This window comes from Primulina tabacum, chromosome 8 (assembly GCF_025594145.1).
Source record: "Primulina tabacum isolate GXHZ01 chromosome 8, ASM2559414v2, whole genome shotgun sequence".
Classification (NCBI taxonomy): Eukaryota; Viridiplantae; Streptophyta; class Magnoliopsida; order Lamiales; family Gesneriaceae; genus Primulina; species Primulina tabacum.
This window is the reverse complement of record NC_134557.1, coordinates 23,321,222-23,347,344: the sequence shown is the minus strand read 5'-3', so window position 1 is coordinate 23,347,344 and position 26,123 is coordinate 23,321,222. Positions and strand designations below refer to the sequence as shown.

The following is a 26,123-nucleotide window of genomic DNA, read 5'->3' as shown; positions in this document are numbered from 1 at the left end:
GTCGAATACCAAGTCTGTCAATCAAATCTGAAATGGCAATGTATAGATGTACTCTATCAAGATATAATTCCATTCAACACATATATGCATCAATAATAAATCTCGATACCCCTCGACAGTACAACGGCATAATCTTGTGATAGCGATAACTCAATAACAACATAATCAATATCCACAACTCATAATCTTCATCAAAAGCATACATAAATTCTGAAATCTGCATAATCTAATATACAATATATGCTGAAATTCATATCAATAGCATACGACATCCGATAATCGATCCGGTTGCTAATATACTATGCTCAATATGTCAAGAACACAATATAAACATCATATTATAATTATTTCAACACATGGAATCTAGATCATGCTCAAAAAATATCAAAAGTATACCCTTTCGAAGCCTTTGTCAAGAGGAACAAGAATCTCAACTTGGATTAAACTTTGGATGGGTAAATCTTACACAACCAAATGATAAAGTTGAAAGGAAAGCTTGGGAACCCCTTTCTCTCTCGTTGCTGGTCTGCTGGAATGCTCAAAAATGAAAACTCAGCGCAATTCTATATATATATATGCCATGTGTCATCATAAGAAACAAATGTGGATTTCTCGCATGCAGCACCGCGGGTGCGCTCCATCTAGGCCGCGGGTGCGCTTAAGCTTCGGCATCACTTTTCACTTTCCGACATTCGACGACCGCGGGTGCGGTGTCTTGTGGACTGCGGGTGCGGTCTTGGTTCTGTAAAAATGTCCAACTCTCTATCCATCAACCGCGGGTGCAGTAGCTTCCTAGCGCGGGTGCGCTCATGCTACTGTAACTCTTCCACATTTCATGAACTACAACCGCGGGTGCGGTCCTCTTCTTACCGCGGGTGCGGTCTATATCTCATGCAACACTTCAGAATCTCATTTAGTGCCTCTCATTAATGTCATGCATTCTCATATCTTCGAATATCACATCTATGAAGACTAATAAATCTCAGGCCTTACAACCGCCATGGCAGAACCGCCAAGTCACTGGACTTTTGGATATATATCGATAGACTGAGGAGAAGACCGATTCCTATTGCAGATCTTCAATATAGACAGCCAAAGTCTGGGACTAAGAACGTCCCACCATCTAGCTGGTGTAAAGTAGATGGGAGAACGTGGCGTTCTTATTAGATCGGGATCCCTAGATTAGGATGAGTCGAGTCAGAGTCTAGGAGTCAAAGAGTGTGATTCAGAGATTGTATTGATACATGTTTTGCAGATTTGATACATGTTATTGATATGTGTTTCATGCTTTTATATATGCTTTTATATGACTTCATGTTTACATTGTTTATACTAGGATATATATCTCACCGGAGTTATCCAGCTGTTGTCGTGTTTGTATGTGTGCATGACAACAGGTGGGATTGGTTCAGGGTCAAGGAGATGAAGAGAGATCGTGATTAGAGTGGAGACTACGGACTTTGATTAGAGATATGGTTTAAACACTTGATTTGTAGTCGTTAAACCTTAGTTTGAATGATTGTATATAGTCAAGACTTGTACTTGAATACTGACATGTATATTAGAATGTATTCCATTATTTTCCGCATTTAATACTGTATTTTTTTTAAAAAAATTAGGCCATGTTTATTATAATTGATTAAGTTGTCCCAATGATGATTAAGAATACGATTAGCGTCCGGGTCCCCACAAAATTCAATCATCTCGACACTAAAAAACGCCTAAAATCAGAAACTATGGGAAATGAGTTCTGTGACAGATCCAGGTTTGACACTTACGAGTATAAAATTCATATCTAACTCATCATTGACTCAAATTGATATCCATCAATTGGAGATGAAAAAAACTTAGATATCTAAGTTTTCCTAGAAGAAACCATTTCCAGAATCCTAATAGATAAATCCCAGAATTATCAAGAAGACGCTACTACATGCGCAATTCGCGGACAGAAGTCTGTATCTGAGCAATTTTGGAAAATGAGTATAATGATTTCAATTCTTAATAGAATTTAACGATTCTTATATCAATACGAAGACAAAACATAGCTCTACAACTCTTATTTGAATCACAAGTCCAGAATCCGAGCACATAAATGTCATAAACTCGAATTAGAGTTGCTAATTTACGTAGCTCCAAAACAGATTCCATTTTGACATATTTTGGTAGAAAAATCATATCAAATCTGTTTTTAATTGGAGTTCCATTTCGTCAGCGACTACAGAAAGCATACACATAGAGCCATAAGTTCTATTTGAACCACAAGTCAAGATTCGTAGTGCATACCACACAAAAAAACCCAAAAATCAGAAGCCAAAACCTGCAACTCGAAAACAGAAACCAACATCTTCTTCCATGGACAAAATTTAAACCCTAGCTTAGACCTGACCTTCAAAAACTTCCCTTGAACTGAAATGGAGCTAGAATCAACCTCTTCATACTCTAAAGAACCAAGAAAAATGACAAGCAAGAAGCTGGGAAAAAAATGAAGCAACAGCTCGGCAACTTGAGGAGATGAGCATGAAATAGAAAGAGAAGGATGCTAGTAGAAGAAACGAGAAGATTTAAGAAGGAAAATGGATTGGGCTTGAGGAAAATGGGCTTCTTTCTTACAAAAAACACACATTTATAAATATACATGAATCCAATTATTTAGTTAGCCCAAAAACTAGAATGTGACCCGGTCCAAAAATTACAACTCCCGTGTGCTTAAAAAAAGCTCCGATGTGTATTTTAATATCGTCTATAATTCCGATATTTTCTAATACATATTTTTAACACACAAGTATAATTATTTGGCTTAATTATTTTAATTTAGCACATTAAAATAATTATTTCTAATTCTTGCCAAATATTTAGTAATTAAATTCGGGTTCTCACATTCTCCCCTCCTAATAAAAGATTTCGTCCTAGAAATCTAACGTACACAACACTTATAAACAAAGTGGTTAAAACATTTACCGATGATAATACATAGGAAAATCTGAGCACATGGAGTTATTCATCATATTTTCAAACAAGTGAGGCCATTCTTGACGCATTCTAGCTTCTAACTCCCATGTAGCTTCTTCTATCCCATGTCTACTCCACTGCACCAAAACCAAAGGAATCGTCTTGTTCCTGAGTTGCTTCTCCTTGCGATCAAGTATTTGAACTGGATGCTCAACATAACACAAGGAACTATCTAACTCCACGTCCTCAATACTCAAAACATGAGATGGATCTGGCTCGTACTTCCGCAGCATGGATACATGAAACACATCGTGTATCGCAGATAAACTCTGCGGCAAGTCCAAACGATAAGCCAAAGTGCCAATCCTCTCAACAATCCCATACAGACCAATATAGCGTGGATCTAACTTCCCATTACGTCCAAATCTCATAGTACCACGATACGGTGATACTTTCAAGTAAACATAATCGCCAACCTGGAACTCTAAAGTCCGACGCCTTTTATTAGCATAACTTGCTTGACGATCCTGGGCTGCTCTCATTCTTTTTCTGATCAACATAACATTATCTTTCAGTTCTTGTACAAACTCTGGTTTAGACATCTGTCGTTCTCCTACATCTTCCCAACAAATCAGAGATCTGCACTTTCTGCCATATAAAACTTCAAATGGTGCCATACCAATCGTTGTCCAAAAACTATTGTTGTAAGAGAATTCGACCAGAGACAATGATTCTTGCCAACCACCCCTAAAATCCATTACAACTGCTCGTAACATATCCTCTAGAGTCTGGATGGTTTTTTCTGACTAACCATCTGTTTGAGGATGATAAGCAGTGCTCATGGCCAACTTTGAACCCAAAGCTGTTTGCAAACTACTCCAAAACTTCGAGGCAAACCTTGGATCACGGTCTGATATTATGGTTACTGGCACACCATGCAATCTTACCACATGATCAATGTAAAATTTCGCCATTTTCTTGTAAGTACAAGTACGGTCATATTTAATAAAATGGGCTGATTTAGACGATCTATCAACAATCACCCAAATTGCATCACAACCATGATTAGAACGAGGTAGGTGTGTCATGAAATCCATAGCGATGTGTTCTCAATTCCATTGTGGCACTTCAAGACTATGTAACATACCACCAGGTCACATTCGTTCAGCTTTAACCTATTGGCAAGTTAAATATTTAGCCACGAAATAAGAAATTTACTTCTTTATACCTTCCCAACAATAATGAACTCTCAAAGTATGATACATCTTTCGATTTCCTAGATGAATGCTATGTCGACTACAATGTGCTTCACGTAGTATAGCTTCTTTCAGATCTATCAAATTTGGAACCACAAGTCTCCCATTAAATCGCAAACTACCATCTGACGCAACACTGAACTTATTTGACTGATCTGTTTGAGCCAATTCTTTCAATCTATGAATATGCGGATCAGTTCTCTATGTTGTTTTAATGCTTGATATTAACTGTTGCACGACTTTGATAGATGAAACTATAAAATAATCTCAACTTGTTTGATAATTCCATCCTGATATTCCCAAGTGCTCGTGGACTTTAGAAATACTCAGAGATGTCAATATTGCGTTTTGAACCTTCCTGCTAAGTGCATCTGCAACTAGATTCATTCTCCTTGGTTGATATTGAATCTCACAATCAAAGTCTTTAAGCAACTCCATCCATCGACGGTGTCTAATGTTCAAATCGGGCTGTGTGAAAAGATATTTGAGACTCTTTGGATCAGAATAGATTACAAACTGTTCACCGTACAGATAATGAGATCATATTTTTAACGCAAACACAATGGCAACGAATCCTAATTCATGAACTGTATATCGAGTCTCATGTGGCTTCAACTGTCGAGATGCATATGCACTCACTCGCATATTTTGCATTAAAACACATACCAGTCCATTCAGAGAAGCATCTGCACACACAACAAATCCACCTGAGTCTGAAGGTAAAGCTAACACTGGAGCTGTTGTCAACTTTTCCTTCAAAGTCTGAAAACTTGATTCACATTCTGCAGTCCACACAAAACATCGATCCTTTTGCGTTACTTGAGTCACAGGCCTTGTAATTACGGAAGATCTTTTGATAAAACGCCTATAATAACATGCTAATCCCAAAAAGCTGCTAATCTCAGAAACATTTGTTGGTGTTGGCCAATTCATAACAGCTTCGACTTTATTGGGATCCATTGAAACTCCCTGAGCGGATATAACATGACCCAGAAATACTACTCTGTCCAAACAAAATTCACACTTAGAAAATTTAGCATATAATTGTGCTGCTCTGAGTGTTTGGAGAACTAATATCAAATGTTCTCGATGCTCCTTCTTTGTTTTTTGATTAAATCAAAATGTCATAGATAAAGACAATAACAAATTTGTCTAAAAATTCTCGAAAAACACGGTTCATCGAATCCATGAAAAGCGCTGGAGCATTAGTCAATCCGAAAGGCATGACTAAGAATTCACAATGCCCATAACGTGTCCGAAATGTAGTTTTAGGAGCATCTTCGTCTCTAACTCTAAGCTGATGATATCCAGAATAAAGATCGATCTAGGAATACACGGATGTACCTTGCAACTGATAAAACAAGTCATCGATACGCGGGAGAAGATATTTATTCTTCACTGTAGCTTCATTCAATTGCCGGTAATCTATACACATCCTCATCATCCCGTTTTTTCTTTACAAATAATACCGGAGCTCTCCAAGGTGACATACTTGGTCTAATATAACCTTTCTCCAGTAAGTCTCATAATTGTTCCTTGAGTTATTTCAACTCAACTAGAGCCAAACGATACAGTACTCTAGAAATAGGGTTTGTCCCTAACATTATTAACTTAAGACTGAAATCTATTTCCCTTTGAGGCAGAAATCCTGAAATTTCATCAAGAAATACATCAGGAAAATCCTTTACCACAGGAATATCCGAAACATTCAACATTTCTTCTTGTGTCACATTAACTACATAAATCATGAATCCTTCATTTCCTTGCCGATAGCAGTCTAAAAATTTCCATCGCTGACACTAATGGAATGCGTGACTGGGAATCATTACCATAAAAGTTCCACTTATTGCCATAATATGGTCTAAATCTGACAGCTCCGTGGAAACAATCAACGGTGGCTCAATAATTCGTCAAAGTATCCTGTAACACCCTTGACCGATTTTATAAAATAACACAGCGAAAAATTAAAAATTTACTTAGAGGGAAGAAGGATTTAAAATTCTCTTACCATAAAACATTTACAATCAAAAGTATATACATGATTAATCAAGTATTACACCAAAAAACAAAATATCATTTTAGATCATGTCAAAATGCTAGCAAAATAGCCTTCTTCCTTCCATCTTTATGCATATGACCTCGGCTCCAATCAACATCCTGGCTCGTCGCTCCTATCTGCATCACATGAATAACTGAAATGAGTATAAAACTGTAACGACCCATTACAGGCCCAGTGAACCGCCCATACGGCTCACTGCCCCGATCGACCCAAGGCTATCCCGATCTTGGGCAATTGGTACCAGGATTGTGCTAAGTACCTATATATCCATGTGGTCTTAGGTTCGATCCTGGGAAGGCACAAGCTTCAGTGCATGGACTGAAGAGTTCTATGAGTAACCCGTACGACGCCTATGGAAAGCCCGTGAGGGAAAGAGTTCCATAGATGGGCCAAGGCCCATAGAGCAGAGCCCAAGATCGGGATAGCCTTGGGTCGATCGGGGCAGTGGACCGTATGGGCGGTCCACTGGGCCTGTAATGGGTCGTTACAATAAAAGGCGCCTTTTATTGTAACGACCCAAGGCTATCCTGATCTTGGGCTCTGACTATGGGCTCTCTCTGGAACTCTAGACTCCTCCCTCACGGGCTTTCCATAAGCATCGTTACTCATAAGCTACTCCAGCCCATGCACTTGAGTTTGTACCTTCCCAGGATCGAACCTAAGATCACATGGATATATAGGTACTTAGCACAATCCTGGTACCAATTGAGCTAGTAGCTCAATTGGTACCAGGATTGTGCTAAGTACCTATATATCCATGTGGTCTTAGGTTCGATCCTGGGAAGGCACAAGCTTCAGTGCATGGACTGAAGAGTTCTATGAGTAACCCGTACGACGTCTATGGAAAGCCTGTGAGGGAAAGAGTTCCATAGATGGTCCAAGGCCCATAGAGCAGAGCCCAAGATCGGGATAGCCTTGGGTCGATCGGGGCAGTGGGCCGTATGGGCGGTCCACTGGGCCTGTAATGGGTCGTTACAAAAACTCAGCAAGTGGAACTCTTACATAACAATGGATACATATCATACTCTGTAAAACATGGCTTTGAAAACATTAAGTACCATCAACTCTTAAACATAAATATCATAGCATGAATAACAATAACGATGGTATTTCTCTTTTCTCTGATGGATTGATATCTAAATAGTATCTCTGTCTCTGTACCTATATCCCATCGATATAAATCGATACTCTGTTGGGATATAAGCCTATGGTTGTTGATCAACTAATTGCATGCAATCTCTGACTATGTATCTATCAATCGAATAAATCATTTGAACTCTCTTTTAGGCATTAAACCAAACACTTTGCATACTCTTTTCTTTTGTATTCCCTTTGACATAATTGAGACATAAAATGCCTCTAATATACAACAAAGTGTATTAATACATAGCATGAATCAAATGGAAGGGAATAACATGTTAAAACCATTGAAACACCATACATATATTATCATGTGAGCACAAGGAAATGAATTCCACTTACTACACTTGGAAACCTTGATTCTAAACTCTTGGTTGAATCCTACAACAATAAACCATATAATGAACCATCAACATCTCAATAATCACAAACCCATACCATAAAAGTCATAAAATCAACACCATCAACAAACCCATGATTTCCCAACATCAATCCAAGAATAAATAAAACCACAAGCTTACCTTAGCTCTTTGAACCAACAATGACCTTGTTCTCACTCCAATAATCCCACAAGATGCTAGAATCAAAGGAAGGAAATAAAAGAAAATGGAACCCTAGCCTCCCCTTGAGAGAAGAACCGAGAGAATGGGAAAGAAATGAGGGAAAAAGAAGCCAACTCTTGCATTTAATCACTTAAAACCGTAAAACACGCTTACAATGTTCATACACCGCGGGTGCGCTGAGCGTACTGGACAACCACCGAAAATCTGAAAACGTCGACCGCAGGTGCGCTACAAAACTGACCGCGGGTGCGGTCTAGCCTCTCCCCAAACACCGCGGGTGCGGTGGTTAACTGACCGCGAGTGCGGTCACCTCTGTAGCCACAAAAACTTTGTATCTAAAAATCGAATCGCAACGCCGCTTCTCCTCATAATCCGGCAACACTCTCAACAAGAAAGTTGAACCTCTATGTCATATCTAACCACTCCCATTGACCTCATATCAATTGGCTCAACATACAAATTACCATGAATTAAATCGCAACGACGCTACAATAAAACCACATAACACGTATAACCAACAATGCTATAAACCATAAATCACAACTCTTAACATCAAAACTATACTTAAACTTAACCAAATAGTCCATAAACATATATTAAATCTTAAACCGTACCGTTCACCGGGCTTGGCTATTACAATCTCCCCTCCTTAAAGGAATTTCTTTCTCGAAATTGAAGTCACTGCGCAAACAACTCAAGATACTTCTCTTTCATTTCATCCTCTGGTTCCCACGTGACTTCTTCAATCAAATGATTCCTCCAAAGGACTTTAACAATGCCGATCTCTTTATTTCTAAACACTTTAACTTTGCGATCCAGAATCTGGACTAGAATCTCTTGGTACGTTAAATTCGGCGTCAAATAATATGGCTCGTGACGAAGATCATGGGAAGGATTCGCAATATACTTCCAGAGCATGGAGACATGAAAAACATTATGAACTCTGTCAAGATCTAGCGGTAAGGGCTAACCTGTAAGCTCGATCACCAACTCTGTCCAAAATCTCAAATGGGCCTATAAATCTCGGACTCAACTTTCCCTTCTTGTCAAACCGCATTATACCCTTAAGAGGTGCAATCTTCAAGAACACGTGGTCGCCAACCTCAAATTGCAACGGCCTATGTCGTACATCAGCATAACTCTTCTGTCTCGACTGTGATGTCTTCATTCTCTCTCGAATAACAGCAACAACATCAGCTGTCTGTTGGACCAATTCTGGACCCAACATCTTTCTCTCACCAATCTCGTCCCAATACAAGGGAGATCTACACTTTCTGCCATAAAGTGCTTCATACGGTGCCATGCCAATCGTCGCTTGGTAGCTATTATTGTACGTGAACTCAACAAGAAGCAATTTGGAATCCCAGCTACCAGGATAATCAATAGTACAAGCTCTGAGCATATCCTCTAAAATCTGAATAACTCTCTCTGATTGACTGTCGCTCTGGGGGTAATATGCGGTACAGAAGGCTAACATGTGTACCCATAGCTCTGTGCAAACTCTTCCAAAACTCTGAAGTAAATCTATGGTCATGATCAGACACGATCGACACAGGAACACCATGAAGTCTAACAATCTCAGCTATGTACTCTTCGGCATACTGGTTCATGGAATACGTCGTTTTGACTGGAAGAAAATGCGCTGACTTGGTCAACAGATCAACAATAACCCAAATAGAGTTAAAACCTTTCTGCGTTCTGGGAAGACCAGTCACGAAGTCCATCGTAATATGCTCCCATTTCCATTGAGGAATCGGCAATGACTGCAATGTCCCAGCAGGTCTCTGATGTTCGATTTTCACCTGCTGACAAGTTAGGCACTGAGAAATAAACATGGCAATATCCTTCTTCATACCTGGCCACCAATAGAGTCTACGGAGATCCTTATACATCTTGGTGCTACCTGGATGTATCAAGTATGGCGCGGTATGTGCCTCTGTCAAGACGTCTCGCCGAATATCATCACCAGCAGGAATACATATACGGCCTCTGAGTGTCATCAAACCATCTTTATTCATCCCAAACTCTGAATTACCTATCTCCTCTGCTCTGGCTCTCATCTTTATCAATTGTAAATCATTGACCTGCTCTCTACGGATTCTGTCCTTCAATGTAGCCCGAATAACCAACACTGAAAAGCAAGCAATGGTTCCTGGAACTACCAAAGCTATTTCCTCTCGTTGCAAGTCTAACAACAACGGCTGCTGAATCATAGCACTCAAAGAAGAACTCGACTTACGGCTCAATGCATCTGCTACAACATTCGCTTTCCTAGGGTGATAACTAATCGTCACATCATAGTCTTTGACAAGCTCTAACCACCGTCTCTGACGCATATTGAGTTCTTTCTGGGAAAACAAATACTTCAAACTCTTGTGGTCCTTGAAAATTTCACACTTTTCGCCATATAAATAGTGTCTCCAGATTTTCAGGGCGAATACCACAACTGCCAGTTCCAGATCATGCGTAGGATAATTCTTCTCATAGTCTTTCAATTGACGAGAAGCATAGGCTATAACCTTTCCACGTTGCATCAGCACTGCACCGAGGCCCTTCTTCGATGCATCGGTATAAACAACAAAGTCCTCTGAACCACTGGGCAATGCAAGTACCGGAGCTGACGTCAACTTATCTTTCAACTCTTGAAATCCACTTTGGCATTCATTGGACCTCTCAAACTTCACAGTCTTCCTCGTAAAATTGGTTAACGGCATGGCAATCTTGGAAAAATCTGAAATAAAACGATGATAATAACCCGCCAAACCAAGAAAACTGCGTACCTCTGATACAGTGGTAGGAATAGGCCACTTCTGAATCGCCTCGATTTTTGCTGGATCAATAGCTATACCATCCTTCGAGACAACATGACCTAAGAAAGAAATCTCCTCCAACCAGAACTCACATTTCTTTAACTTAGCATACAACCTCTTCTCTCTCAACAATTGAAGAACAACTCTGAGGTGCTCTGTATGACGCACTCTGGTCTCGGAATAAATCAAAATGTCATCGATAAAAACAATGACAAAGCAATCCAAATACGGTTTGAACACCCGGTTCATAAGATCCATGAATACTGAAGGAGCATTAGTCAGGCCAAATGTAAGGCTCGAGATTTATTAGTCTTCGTTGATGTGATATTCGGAAGATATGAGTATGCATGACATGTAATGAGAGGCACTAAATGAGATTATGAAGTGTTGTATGAGATATAGACCGCACCCGCGCCTAAAGAAGGACAGCACCCGCGGTGCATGGGCAGAAAGTTGGATAGAATTACAGTAGCAACACCGCACCCGCGGTGCAGAACTGACCACACCTGCGGTCGACGTTTATGCAAATTGGGATGGACTGCCGAAGCTTGAGCGCAGCCGCGGTTCATGAACTACCGCACCCGCGGTCATATGTGTTACTTGAAAAATATGACACTTATCCCTCAACATGCATGATATATACATGAGGTGTTAGCATTCTTTCCTTCCCATTTCAGCAACCAGAGGACCGAGACCATTAGCAGGAAAGCTTCAAAGTTTCTTCCATTCTATAATTGGGTTTGTGCAAGATTTAGCCATCCAAACTTAAATCCAATTTCGGTTTTGAGCTCCTCTCTTCAAGGGCTATCTAAGGATGTAAGTTTCATTCATTTCCTGCATGATTTGGATATTGTGATTGGGGAAATTGTGAATTTCACTAGATTATGTGTGATTGTGAAGTTGGTGATCGTATATTCGTAGTCGGATCGAAGAAATATTATCGTATGCAATTGTTATGAAATTCCAGCTTAGTTATGATTGAACATGTTCAGATTTCAGAGTTTAGAGTGTGTTATGAAGAGAATGGTGAATTGTTGATATTGATTATATTGTGTTGATTTGATCGGTATCGAGAAACTACGCTGTTATGCTGTTGAAATGTACCGAGATTGAAAATTGATGTGTACATGTATTGAATTGAGTTGTGTATTGATACATATACTCCTCGATATTGTCATTTCAGATTAATTGACATTAACAGATTCAGATTCCAGACTTTGACTTCGACAAATCGACGGAAAGAAAGGTATAAATCGATGTGAATTGGGAGATCGACTAGAGTTAGATTTAACTCGAGTTTCCCTAAACCACATACTTGTATGTTATTGTTTTTATACCTTTGTATGCTTTGTTTGAGTATGCTGATTTTATTGATGTGTATAAAAGCAGTGAATAGCAGATAGCTATTGAGGGAGAGTCACTGACAGAGGGGCTAGGTTTTGATAGAGCGATCACTGGCCCATTGCACATTGTCAGAGTAGGATTGGCAGACAAGACAATTCTTTGGCAGATCTGCCAAGACATTGGACGTTTGGTGTATCGATGTGCTTAAGAGACAGAGCAGCCTTTATTGCAGACTATTCGATACAGATCAGACCAAAGTCCAGGAATAGGGACGTATCAATTACAACCACCGCGAATGTAAGAGATAGGTGGGAGACTTGTTACGTTCTTATTCAGACCGGGATCCCTAGATGAGAGATGAGTCGAGTCTGAGCGATTGATTCAGAGTCTTAGAATCACAGAGTGTGATTCAGAGTCTATATTGATTCATATTTCTTATGTGATACATGTTCAGAGTATGAATTACTGTTTGATATCAATTTATGATTTCAGATTATGATACATGTCTTGATATCTATTTCATGCTTTTATATATGCTGTTATATGAAATGCATGTATACATGATTTATACAGGGATTTATTCTCACCGGAGTATCCGGCTGTTGTCTTGTTTGTATGTGTGCATGACAACAGGTGGGACAGGATCGGCGTCAAGAAGAGGATGAGAGAAGATGAGTTAGAGTGGTGATTCCGGACTTATTGTAGACTTGGTTTAATACTTCAAATTTAGTAGTTGAACCTTAGACTAGTTTGAATAATTGTTGTACATGATTGTACGTTTATACTGAGATGTATATTAGTTAAGTTCCATTACGTTCCGCACTTACATTTTAAAAAGAAAAAGAAAAATTTTTAGACCCTGTTTTATCGTAATTGATAATTAAATCCCAGAGATGATTAAGAAGATGATTAGCGTCCGGGTCCCCACAACAGGCGGTATCAGAGCAATAGATCCTTTAGATTGAGATAAAATATAGAATGAGCAAGGTAGATTGAGTTTTCTTTCCTTGCTCGTGATTGCTAGCATGATTTATTGCTTTAATACTTGATTTCCTCAATATCTGAATTGATTTGATAATATATATGATTGAGAATGAATCAGACCCGATTCTTGATCAGCTGTAAGATTATCGGAGGAGGATTGAAACAGAACTGTTATATCTGGTTACTGATGATTTTGATAATCAGATCTATCTCCTCGAGGAATCACAGAACAGAGAAGTATCTTGATTGATCAGATGGATGTGTCAGAAACTCTGATGGAAACACAGTTACAGAGGTTTCAGTCATTTCAACCGCCGATTTTAAGGGGTACGGCGACGTTTATTGATTGCGAAAGTTGGCTAGATGATATAGAGATACTGTTTGATTCACTTGAGTATCCAGAGGAACAAAGAGTTAAACTGATTGGACATCAGTTACGGGAAGTCGCAAAGAGCTGGTGGATTGCAACCAAGGAAGTCTAAGAACAGCATGGTACAGTGATTTCTTGAAAGATCTTCAAAGCTGAATTCTATCGAAGGTTTTTCCCAGCTTAGTAACGAGAGGACAAGAAGGCAGAATTTGAAAATTTGAAACAGGGTCAACTAAACATTGCAGAATATGTTGCCCACTTTTCTACCTTGCTACGTTTTGCTCCTCACGTGGTTGAGAATGATGAAGCTGTGATAGATCGTTTCATCAAGGGATTGAATCCTGAGATATTGACATTGATAAGTGTGAGCCGACCCTATACTTTTATTGATATTTTGAGTAAAGCTAAGAGAGCTGAAGCTAGTCTAATGAGACGGAAAGGAGCTTCGTCTGTACTTCCAACATTGAGACCACAGCAACCACCTCTCAGACTTGAGATTGGTGGCAGCAGTGGTGGAAAGAAAGATTATTTGGAAGTCAGAGGAAGACAGTTCAAGAGGTCTGGCAGCAGTTTGTCTGATTCCAGTGGTTCTAGCCAGAGTTATACTGGAGTTTATTGCAGCGCTTGCAGAGGGAGACATCCCACAGAGCAATGCCAAGGAGTACTTGGTAGTTGCAACATTTGCAAACAACAAGGACACTTTGCTAGAGTATGTTCACAAAGAGATTCCCGAAGAATCCAGGGAACAGAAGCAGCTGGTGACAGTGATCGAGGAACAGACACATGACACACCTGATGATAGAGTGGCAGGTACTGTTCTTTTATGATTATACTGCATAGGTATTGATATATACTAATGCATTCCCTACGATTATCTTTGACTAAGTTGCATTGAGATATGCTGTATCTGTTGAGTCAGTTTGTACTGTAGTATTGATTCCCTTACTTTTTGGGAAAGAAAGATTGATATCAGAGATTTCTGTGAAATATTGTATACTATAGTAAGATGAGAATGAGGTCGAGTTAGATTATGATGCACTTGTGTTTCTGATTTGACCGCATTATTGATATTAATATGCTGAACAAGTACAGAACTATTGTAGATTCCTTCCAGAAAAATATAAGACTCAGACCAGATAGGGCTGATGAGTAGGAATTCCAGGGTAAGGATTCTAGATCTAGAATTCCTTTGATATCTGTATTGTTTATGACTCGATTGATACAGAAAGGAGCAGATGGTATCCTTATGTATTCAGTAGACATGCTGAAATCGAGCCTAGTATTGGCAGATTTGCCAAGTGATGTACGAGTTGGTTGACGTCTTCCTAGATAAGATTTTGGATTTGCTTTATATCAAGAAGATAGATTTCAGAATTGAATTGATACTAGGTACTGTTTGTATTTTAGAATTCAGTACAGAATGATATTGAATGTACAGCATGTCACTGAATGAATTGAAAGAATTGGAAGATCAGTGGAAGAGTACCGGCCATGAGTTACATTTGATTTAGTGTTTCTTTGTGGCATGTTTCAGTATGTTCAGAGATATTTTGATGATTTCATGCTCGTTGTATCTATGATATTTTGATATATTTGTAGCATCTGATTGATTGAATCGAATATCTGAAGATTGTATTGAATACTCTGAGAATTGTGATTATTGTATACAGAAATTATTCAGATAAGAATCTTGCTTGAAACAGATTGTATTCAGCATAAGCGATATCTGAAGTTAATATATCGATTGATTGTGACACAGTTGAGATTGTGATCAGTGACTGAGAACGATACCAAAATCAGAAAGATCAGAAATTTCAGAAATGTCAGAAATTTATTTTGTCTGAGTTGGCATATTATCTTATACAATTGTTGTTTTGTATCTGCTTGAGCATTGTTATTGTTCTAAAACAATATTTGAGACATCTTATATTGTTTGAGGGAATATTATATTTGCAGATGATATATAGCAGTTGATCAGAACGACATGAAGACGTGATTGATTAGTCAGAATTGACAATATTGCCAGAAATTGCCGTTTTATGAATTTATTGAACTCACTAGATCAGTATAGATTAGTGATATTGTGAATCTGATTTGATAGTACTGTTATTCTGAGTCAGTGTTGGATACAGATTATTCAAACTGAATCAGAGCTGAATTCGAGAATTTCGGCAGTTCAGAGATTTAACCAGAATGTTCAGAACTTAAATTCGATAATCAGAGCAGAACATCGATCAGAGTGGCAGATATGTGATTTCTACTGTATGAGAATGATTATCGTATGATGTCAAATGTGTCAGATTTGCACGACAGAATTTGATATCGATAGTCAGAATCGAATACCAGGTAGGTATTTTTTCTTTTAATTTATATTATTAACTGAGTTGTTTGTACCAAATAGCTCGAAACGGAAATGACAGGCAGTGTCCGAAACGCACCGTAGTAGACTCGGTTTAATTTTGGTGAATGAGAATGTATAATATTCGAACAAATAGTTTTTGACATAGACAGATTAAATCAGTTGTGACAGAATTTGTACTGAAATGTTGGCAGAATTTGTACTGAAATGTCTGAATCGCCAATAAATGAAGATAGAAAGATAGAAATCAGAAGAGTTATTACAGAATTTGTATAATTCTGACTAGACATGGGGAGTATACTTCGATGAATTTCGTAATGAGACCACTACCATACTTTCAAGATTGTGATATAATATGATGGTGATTGACAGATTGTTCAATCTATATCTAGTAGTGGTACAAGATGACGTACACACATGACCAGATGACAAAGATCGATGTCAAAGAAATAGTCAGATTGACCCGAATGTGAAATAGATTATATCAGATTGTGAATTATTGTACGATAATAGTTATCAGATAACCAGATGGATAATGAAATAGTTACAGACGACCCATTGTACAGTAAGTACTGCAGATTTCTTTGATATAAGAATAATATCTCGGAGATACCTGAGATAGGAGTTGATACGGTCAGAGATATGACAAAGAAAATGTAGCTAATTCACAAGAGAATGAAGATAGCTCAGACCAGACAGACTTAATATGCCGACGTCGAATGGTGACGATTGGTAATTGAAGCCGAAGATTGAGTAAATCCTTGACTGGGATAAACAGATTTGATAACAGCCGATAAAATTGATTTGGTATGAGCTGTTGATTGGTATATACGGATGTTGTATAGCCAGTATTGTGAGATTGATTCTGTCAGAGTTAATTCGAAGGGTATTATAATATTATGCTCTTGAATTATTAGTCCAATTTAGAATCACAGATCCGTACAAGAAAGATATTTCAGAATGAAGACTATTCTATTATTGAAAATACAGTAAGTTGACAGGGCATTAAAGAGACTATCTAAAAGACAGAATTTATCATGAGATTAAGATTTCAGAATGGATTCATTGAGATGAGTTTCTGATTTAAACTCTGTATACATTCCTTCTGATATGTCTGAATTGATTACTTGCGATTTCGAGGACGAAATCATTTCTTAGAGGGGGAGAAATGTAAGGCTCGAGATTTATTAGTCTTCGTTGAGGTGATATTCGGAAGATATGAGTATGCATGACATGTAATGAGAGGCAATAAATGAGATTATGAAGTGTTGCATGAGTTATAGACCGCACCCGCGCCTAAAGAAGAATAGCACCCGCGGTGCATGGGCAGAAAGTTGGATAGAATTACAGTAGCAACACCGCACCCGCGGTTCCAGAGCCAGCGCATTCGCGGTGCAGCTACAGTAGGGTCACCGCACCCGCGGTGAAGAACTGACCGCACCAGCGGTCGACGTTTATGCAAATTGGGATGGACTGCCAAAGCTTGAGCGCAGCCGCGGTTCATGAACTACCGCACCCGCGGTCATACGTGTTACTTGAAAAATATGACACTTGTCCCTTAACATGCATGATATATATATGAGGTGTTAGCATTCTTTCCTTCCCATTTCAGCAACCAGAGGACCGAGACCATTAGCAGGAAAGCTTCAAAGTTTCTTCCATTCTATAATTGGGCTTGTGCAAGATTTAGCCATCCAAACTTAAATCCAATTTCGGTTTTGAGCTCCTCTCTTCAAGGGCTAGCTAAGGATGTAAGTTTCATTCATTTCCTGCATGATTTGGCTATTGTGTTTGGGGAAATTGTGAATTTCACTAGATTATGTGTGATTGTGAAGTTGGTGATCGTATATTCGTAGTCGGATCGAAGAAATATTATCGTATGCAATTGTTATGAAATTCCAGCTTAGTTATGATTGAACATATTCAGATTTCAGAGTTTAGAGTGTGTTATGAAGAGAATGGTGAATTGTTGAAATTGATTATATTGTGTTGATTTGATCGGTATCGAGAAACTACGCTGTTATGCCGTTGAAATGTACCGAGATTGAATATTGATGTGTACATGTATTGAATTGAGTTGTGTATTGATACATATACTCCTCGATATTGTCATTTCAGATTGATTGACATTGACAGATTCAGATTCCGGACTTTGACTTCGACAGATCGACGGAAAGAAATATATAAATCGATATGAATTGGGAGATCGACTGGAGTTAGATTTAACTCGAGTTTCCCTAAACCACATACTTGTATATTATTGTTTTCATACCTTTGTATGATTTGTTTGAGTATGCTGATTTTATTGATGTGTATAAAAGCAGTGAATAGCAGATAGCTATTGAGGGAGAGTCACTGACAGAGGGGCTAGATTTTGACAGAGCGATCACTGGCCCATTGCACATTGTCAGAATAGGATTGGCAGATCTGCCAAGACATTGGACGTTTGGTGTATCAATGTGCTTAAGAGACAAAGCAGCCTTTATTGCAGACTATTCGATACAGATCAGACCAAAGTACAGGAATAGGGACGTATCAATTACAACCACCGCGAATGTAAGAGATAGGTGGGAGACTTGTTACGTTCTTATTCAGACCGGGATCCCTAGATGAGAGATGAGTCGAGTCTGATCGATTGAGTCAGAGTCTTAGAATCACAGAGTGTGATTCAGAGTCTATATTGATTCATATTTCTTATGTGATACATGTTCAGAGTATGAATTACTGTTTGATATCAATTTATGATTTAAGATTATGATACATGTCTTGATATCTATTTCATGCTTTTATATATGCTGTTATATGAAATGCATGTATACATGATTTATACTGGGATTTATTCTCACCGGAGTATCCGGCGGTTGTCTTGTTTGTATGTGTGCATGACAACAGGTGGGACAGGATCGGGGTCAAGAAGAGGATGAGAGAAGATGAGTTAGAGTGGTGATTCCGGACTTATTGTAAACTTGGTTTAATACTTGAAATTTAGTAGTTGAACCTTAGACTAGTTTGAATAATTGTTGTACATGATTGTACGTTTATACTGAGATGTATATTAGTTAAATTCCATTACGTTCCGCACTTAAATTTAAAAAAAAAAAAGAAAAATTTTTAGACCCTGTTTTATCTTAATTGATAATTAAATCCCAAAGATGATTAAGAAGATGATTAGCGTCCGGGTCCCCACACCGAATAACATAACAAGAAATTCATATTGACCGTACCTGGTCCGAAACGCCGTCTTAGGGATATCAGACTCCCTAACTTTCAACTGGTAATAGCCTGATCGCAAATCAATCTTCGAAAATATTGTAGCTCCCTGCAGCTGATCAAAAATGTCATCTATTCGTGGCAACGGATATTTATTCTTGATAGTCACTTTGTTGATCTCTCTATAATCAATGCAAAGCCGCAAAGACCCATCTTTCTTCTTGACGAAAATAACCGGAGCTCCCCAAGGCAAAGAACTCGGCCGAATGAAACCTTTATCTAATAGATCCTGCAACTGAGTCTTCAACTCTTTCATCTCTGTCGGGGCCATTCTGTACGGAGCCTTAGAAATAGGAACCGTACCCGGAACTAGATCAATCATAAACTCTACATCTCTGTCCGGCGGTAAACCCCGCACATCATTCTCAAATACATCAGGAAATTCTCTCACAACATCAATATCATCAATATTCAACTTAATCATTTTATCAATATCAACAATCGAAGCCAAAAACCAATCACAACCTCTATATAACAACTTCTTAGCCTCAAGACATGAAATAAAAGGTAGGACCAGCGAAGTACATGCACTGGCGAGCATACCTTCCTTATCTCCATCATCTGCAAATTTCAAAGTCTTGGCAACGCAATCAATCATTGCACGATAAGTCGATAGCCAATCCATGCCAAGTATAATATCAAATGCAACCATCGGAATAACAATCAAATCGGCATAAACCACTCGCTCATCAATTCGAACAGAGCACGCATACACAATAGAAGTCGGGCATAACACATCTCCAGAAGGAAATACAACATTAAACTGGAGGGGAAGAACAGAAGGAACTAAACCCAAAGATCTCAAAAATAGTTCAGACATAAAAGAATGAGTAGTACCTATATCAATTAATGTCGTAGCTACTGTGCCTGAAATTAAAATAGTGCTAGAGATCACAGAAAAATCATGGTTTATACCTTCCTTCGTCATGGTGAAGATGCGACCCTGCACCTTCTCTTTACTCGAGCCTCTCGAACAGTCCTTGGCAATATGGCCTGCAGTGCCACATCGATAACAAGTGTGAGTACCAAATCCGCACCCTCCCCTATGATGCCTACTGCAATTGGGACACAACGGCTTCTCTGGATTAGATGGAACTGTCGGTGCTTTAGAATTCGGCTCTAACTTACCTTTCCCTTGAAACTGTCCTTTCCACTTTGGCTCGAACCCTGACCCCTTTGAGCAATAGCCTGTTGCCTCGCCTGTCTCTCTCTTGCAATATCTTTCTCATCTTGCTCGGCTAACAAGGCTTTAGCCACAATCTCTTTAAATGTCACCGCTTTAGACATATTGATGTCCCTTCTGATCTTTGCTCGAAGTCCTCTAATGAAATGAACACCCTTGTCTTTGTCATTGGAGGCAATATATGGGGCAAACAGACAGCCCTCCTCGAACATCAAAATGTACTCGTCGACATTCATACCTCCTTTACGAAGCTCTAAAAATTCAGTCACCTTCCGAGCTCTAAGTGCATCTGGGAAGTACTTGTCATAGAAAAGATCAGTAAAATCTTGCCACTTCAATGCCCGAACATCAACACTTACTTTGGTGGCATTCCACCAAATGCGTGCAGCTTTGACTAACATGAACACTGCACAACCAATTCTGTCCTGGACTTCATATTTGAGATGATCAAAAATCGCCTCAAGTGCTTTAATCCACTCTACAGCCACCAATGGATCAGTGCTTCCTGCAAACTCAGGCGGATCCATCCTCTTGAAAGCAGTAAATATCCCATCGGTTCCAACTGCTTGAGCCACTTGGCCTCTCCCTTGGCCTCTACCTTGACCTGTACCTTGCAAACGGAGCAACTGCTGAATCTGTTCATTGTGGACCTTGGCTTGCTCTTTCAATAACTTGCCGAACTCGCCGACAACTCTCGATGAGGAGCTATCCTCACCCTCTGCAGCTTTTCTCTTAGGAGGCATTAACTCCTACAATGTGCTCACATAATACATATCAACTGCTAACAATAAATAGATGTAGAAAAAGACATACCCGGACTGTTGAAAGTAGACGAAGTCATATGCATTGGTCCGAAGAACGTTGCTCTGATACCACTAAATGTAACACCTCTGACCGATTTTATAAAATAACACAGCGGAAAATTAAAAATTTACTTAGAGGGAAGAAGGATTTAAAATTCTCTTACCATAAAATATTTACAATCAAAAGTATATACATGATCAATCAAGTGTTACTCCAAAATACAAAATATCATTTTTGATCATGTCAAAATGCTAGCAAAATAGCCTTCTTCCTTCCATCTCTATGCATATGACCTCGGCTCCAATCAACGTCCTGGCTCGTCGCTCTTATCTGCATCACATGAATAACTGAAATGAGTATAAAACTCAGCAAGTGGAACTCTTACATAACAATGGATACATATCATACTCTATAAAACATGGCTTTGAAAACAATAAATACCATTAACTCTGAAACATAAATATCATAGCATGAATAACAATAACGATGGTATTTCTCTTTTCTCTGATGGATTGATATCTAAATAGTATCTCTGTCTCTGTACCTATATCCCATCGATATAAATCGATACTCCGTTGGGATATAAGCCAATGGTCGTTGATCAACTAATTGCATGCAATCTATAACTATGTATCTATCAATCCAATAAATCATTTGAACTCTCTTTTAGGCATTAAACCAAAACCCTTTGCATACTCTTTTCTTTTGTATTCCCTTTGATGTAATTGAGACATAAAATGCCTCTAATATACAACAAAGTGTAATAATACATAGCATGAATCAAATGGAAGGGAATAACATGTTAAAACCATTGAAACACCATACATATATTATCATGTGAGCACAAAGAAATGAATTCCACTTACTACACTTGGAAACCTTGATTCTAAACTCTTGGTTGAATCCTACAACAATAAACCATATAATGAACCATCAACATCTCAATAATCACAAACCCATACCATAAAAGCCATAAAATCAACACCATCAACAAACCCATGATTTCCCAACAACAATCCAAGAATAAACAAAACCACAAGCTTACCTTAGCTCTTTGAACCAACAATGACCTTGTTCTCACTCCAATAATCCCACAAGATTCTATAATCAAAGGAAGGAAATGAAAGAAAATGGAACCCTAGCCTCCCCTTGAGAGAAGAACCGAGAGAATGGGAAAGAAATGAGGGAAAAAGAAGCCAACTCTTGCATTTAATCACTTAAAACCATAAAACACGCTTACACTGTTCATACACCGCGGGTGCGCTGCTGATCTTACCGTGGGTGCGTTAAGCGTACTGGACAACCACCGAAAATCTGAAAACGTCGACTGCAGGTGCGCTACTAAACTGACCGCGGGTGCTGTCTAGCCTCTGCCCAAACACCGCGGGTGCGGTGGTTAACTGACCGCGGGTGCGGTCACCTCTGTAGCCACAACAACTTTGCATCTAAAAATCGAATCGCAAGGCCGCTTCTCCTCATAATCCGGCAACACTCTCAACAAGAAAGTTGAACCTCTATGTCATATCTAACCACTCCCATTGACCTCATACCAATTGGCTCAACATGCAAATTACCATGAATTAAATCGCAACGACGCTACAATAAAACCACATAACACGTATAACCAACAATGCTATAAACCATAAATCACAACTCTTAACATCAAAACTATACTTAAACTTAACCAAATAGTCCATAAACAATAAAAGGCACCTTTTATTGTAATGACCCATTACAGGCCCAGTGGACCGCCCATACAGCCTACTGCCCCGATCGACCCAAGGCTATCCCGATCTTGGGCTCCCTCAAATGGGCCTTTTGAGTAACCCGTACGACGCCTATGGAAAGCCCGTGAGGGAAAAGGCCCATTTGAGGGAGCCCAAGATCGGGATAGCCTTGGGTCGATCGGGGCAGCGGGCTGTATGGGCGGTCCACTGGGCCTGTAATGGGTCGTTACATATCCATTCTCAAAATACAGTCAAAGTCAGACATAGATAATTTGAATATATTAGTTATCATAAGGTTATCATCAAATCTAATTTCACAGTTCAGAACTATCTCACGAGACATTAAATACACACCAGTAGGGGTGGACACAGACACCGTATCCAACAACAAGGTAGTAGCTATCTCATGCTCATTGATAAATGTAGCAGACAGAAATGAATGAGATGCTCCCGTATCTGTCAATATACGTGCAGGATGATAAAAAGTAAAGCATATACCTACAATGACCCCTCCGGGCGTCTCATGAGCCTGGTCCAGCATCAAAGCATGCACCCTAGCCAGCAGAGGTCCTGGAAAGTACTGCTGAGCATTTCTTCCCGGTTGTTGGTAACTAGGCTGTGGAGTAGATGGTCTAGGAACTGGGGCTCGCGGAAACTGGCTAAACATTGAGGGCTGATACTGTTTTCTTCCCATATTAGGACAAACTCTCGCATAATGTCCCGGTAATCCACATGTATGGCAATTTCCTGAACTCCTGTGCACTGGGTAGTAATATGCCTACCTCCACGAGAACTGCCTGAACTAGATGAACTGCTGTAAGACTTCTTCTTAAACTGCTTTGCCTTAGCCTTGAATTTCTGCTGCTTCGGTGGCTGTTTTGACTATGGAGGCTGATAAGGAGGTATGCCCACTGGCATTTGAATTCTACTCCCGGACCCTTGGGAAGTAAATGATAGAACTTGTTGTGATCCTCCCCAAAGCAAACTAGCCTCAATATTCTTTGCTTTCTCTATCGCTTCTGCATGAGAAGTTGGTGCTCTAGTCATAACCAACATATGTATCATCCGATTCAGTCCTTACATAAAACGCGACAGCTTGGATCGATCACTCACTACAACAAAAACGACATACGACAAATATCCATTGTCGTAGCCCTTTTATACTTCGGTAACTGAGGGTGTTGTTGAAATTCCGTTCAACGAAAACGGTTTTTATCCGTTGTGATAGGTAGAATTTGCGACGGTTTTTGAAAACCGTCGCTAAAATTAGCTTTAGCGAAGGTTAGCAATCAAGACCGTCGCTAATTTTACCTACAGTTTTTAATCAAGATTTTCGTCGCTAATTTGTTTCGAAAAATAAAAAAAAATCTTATAATAATTTAATAAATCTAAAAGAAACTAACAATCGAAACAAAAATCGTGTAAGAGAGAAAAAATTTTAAGTGTTGTGAAGTAGTAAAATCGTGTAAGAGAAAAAAAATTTAAGTGTTGTGAAGTAGTAAAATCGTGTAAGAGAAAAAAATTTTAAGTGTTATGAAGTAGTGAGAAAAATTTTAAGTGCTGTGTGAAGTGATAAAATAGTGTAAGAGAGAAAAATTTTAAGTGTTGTGAAGTGCTGTGGAGGAAAATTGACCGAAAATGGGGTTATTTATAGAGAGTTTGCGACGTTTTTTATTAAATCGTCGCTAATTTAAAATTAGAGACCGTTTTTCATAAAACCGTCGCTAAATGTAGCGACGGTTTTAGGAAAACCGTCGCATGTTTTACTTATGCGACGGTATGGCTTTAAACCGTCGCTCAATGTAGCGACGGTTTATACAAAATCATCGCTATATTTAGCAACGGGTGTTGTAAAACCGTCGCTAATTTTAAACATGCGACGGTTTTTGAAAATCCATCGCTAAATATGGTAACGTTTTCCAAAACCGTTGTTGTTTGTCCAAAAATCATGCTAATCGACAACGGTTTTTTGTCGATTGTCCACAAAAACACGCTAATAGACAACGATTCATTGAACTGTTGTCATTGACGCTAAAAAACGCTCAAAGACAACGGTTCTATAGTCATTGACCCAAAAACCGTTGTCTTTGACACCAAAAAGACAACGGTTTTTAAAATCTTTGACCCCCAAAAGACAACGGTTTTCGCTAAAACAGTTGTTACAAACATACGACAACGGTTTTTCACAAAAACCGTTGTCGTATGTGCGTTGTTGTATGCAGAATTTCTTGTAGTGACTATTAGAAACATGAGGCACATAAGCTTGAACAACAGAAAATTGAGAGGTGTACTCTCCCACTGACATATTTCCTTGAACCAACTGATTGAACCCAAATTTCTTAGCAGAATAATAAGATGAAGGCGATTATTCTTGAATAAAATGAGTACGGAATACCTCCCAAGAAATTATCTGACCAGATTCTCGAATTGCTTCTTCTGCAGCTTCCCAATGACTATTAGAAACATGAGGCACATAAGCTTGAACAACAGAAAATTGAGAGGCGTACTCTCCCACTGACATATTTCCTTGAACCAACTGATTGAACCCGGATTTCTTAGCAGAATAATAAGATGAAGGCGATTATTCTTGAATAAAATGAGTACGGAATACCTCCCAAGAAATTATCTGACCAGATTCTCGAATTGCTTCTTCTGCAGCTTCCCACCACAGTTGTGCTCGATCATTGAGTTGGTAAACATCTAACTTGAGTCTCAGCTCTGGAGTATACTCAACCAAATTAAATAAATAATTCATACTCTTCAGCCATGCCCTTGCCTTTTCACCACCTTCATTTCCAAAGAATTTTGGAGGACGCATATCTTTGAATTTAGCAATCATTAACTCCATTTCTCTCATTCTTTGGGTCAGCTGCTAAACTTCACGATCCACTTCCACATTCCTTGCCCCATGCCTTTCCTGACGAATTCGTGGCTTCTGCTCCACCTCTACATCTACATTCATGTTTCGATTTGCCCTTCCTCTAGGACGACCACGTCTACCTCTGCCAATACCCTCAGTTATTCCTATGTTTTGAGCTTCGGACTCTTGGATAACTTCTTTCCCCTTTCTGCCTCTTCCTCCAGGTGCCATTCTACAAGACACAAGGATTACACCACGGGCAGAAAAATAATAATAATAATAATAAGCACTGAAAGGTTTCAAGGAAAGTTAAAACTTGCTTCACTACTAGCTCTAACTCAGCTAAGTTAAATATTCATAACAAGCAAATCCAATAAGAACAAATAGTAAATCAAATACGAAATCATTTCATTTGTTCTAAACTCGAGAGTCCTAGACTCTAATT

The 26,123-nt window shown here is 39.0% G+C and overlaps 1 protein-coding gene across 1 annotated transcript; it reads right to left on the bottom strand.

Moving 5' to 3' along the window:
* Nucleotides 1–4,103: 4,103 nt before the first annotated feature.
* On the bottom strand, nucleotides 4,104–25,666 carry LOC142554647 (uncharacterized). Its single transcript, XM_075665314.1, has 8 exons — nucleotides 25,430–25,666; nucleotides 25,214–25,354; nucleotides 23,601–23,691; nucleotides 23,173–23,274; nucleotides 22,137–22,192; nucleotides 5,808–6,004; nucleotides 4,872–5,208; nucleotides 4,104–4,124 (listed from the first exon to the last, which is right to left on the bottom strand). The coding sequence occupies exons 1-8, from the start codon at nucleotides 25,664–25,666 to the stop codon at nucleotides 4,104–4,106; spliced, it is 1,182 nt and encodes a 393-aa protein (XP_075521429.1).
* Nucleotides 25,667–26,123: the final 457 nt, after the last annotated feature.

Excerpts from the sequence above, each read along its gene's own strand:
- LOC142554647 (XM_075665314.1), bottom strand. The coding sequence starts at position 25,666 with ATGGAGTTAATGATTGCTAAATTCAAAGATATGCGTCCTCCAAAATTC. Across the intron at positions 25,355-25,429 it reads GTCAGATAATTTCTTGGGAG|TTGGTTCAAGGAAATATGTC; the intron begins GTATTCCGTACT and ends GGGTTCAATCAG. Across the intron at positions 6,005-22,136 it reads TGTTGGTTCAAAGAGCTAAG|TGTCAGCGATGGAAATTTTT; the intron begins GTAAGCTTGTGG and ends GCATTCCATTAG.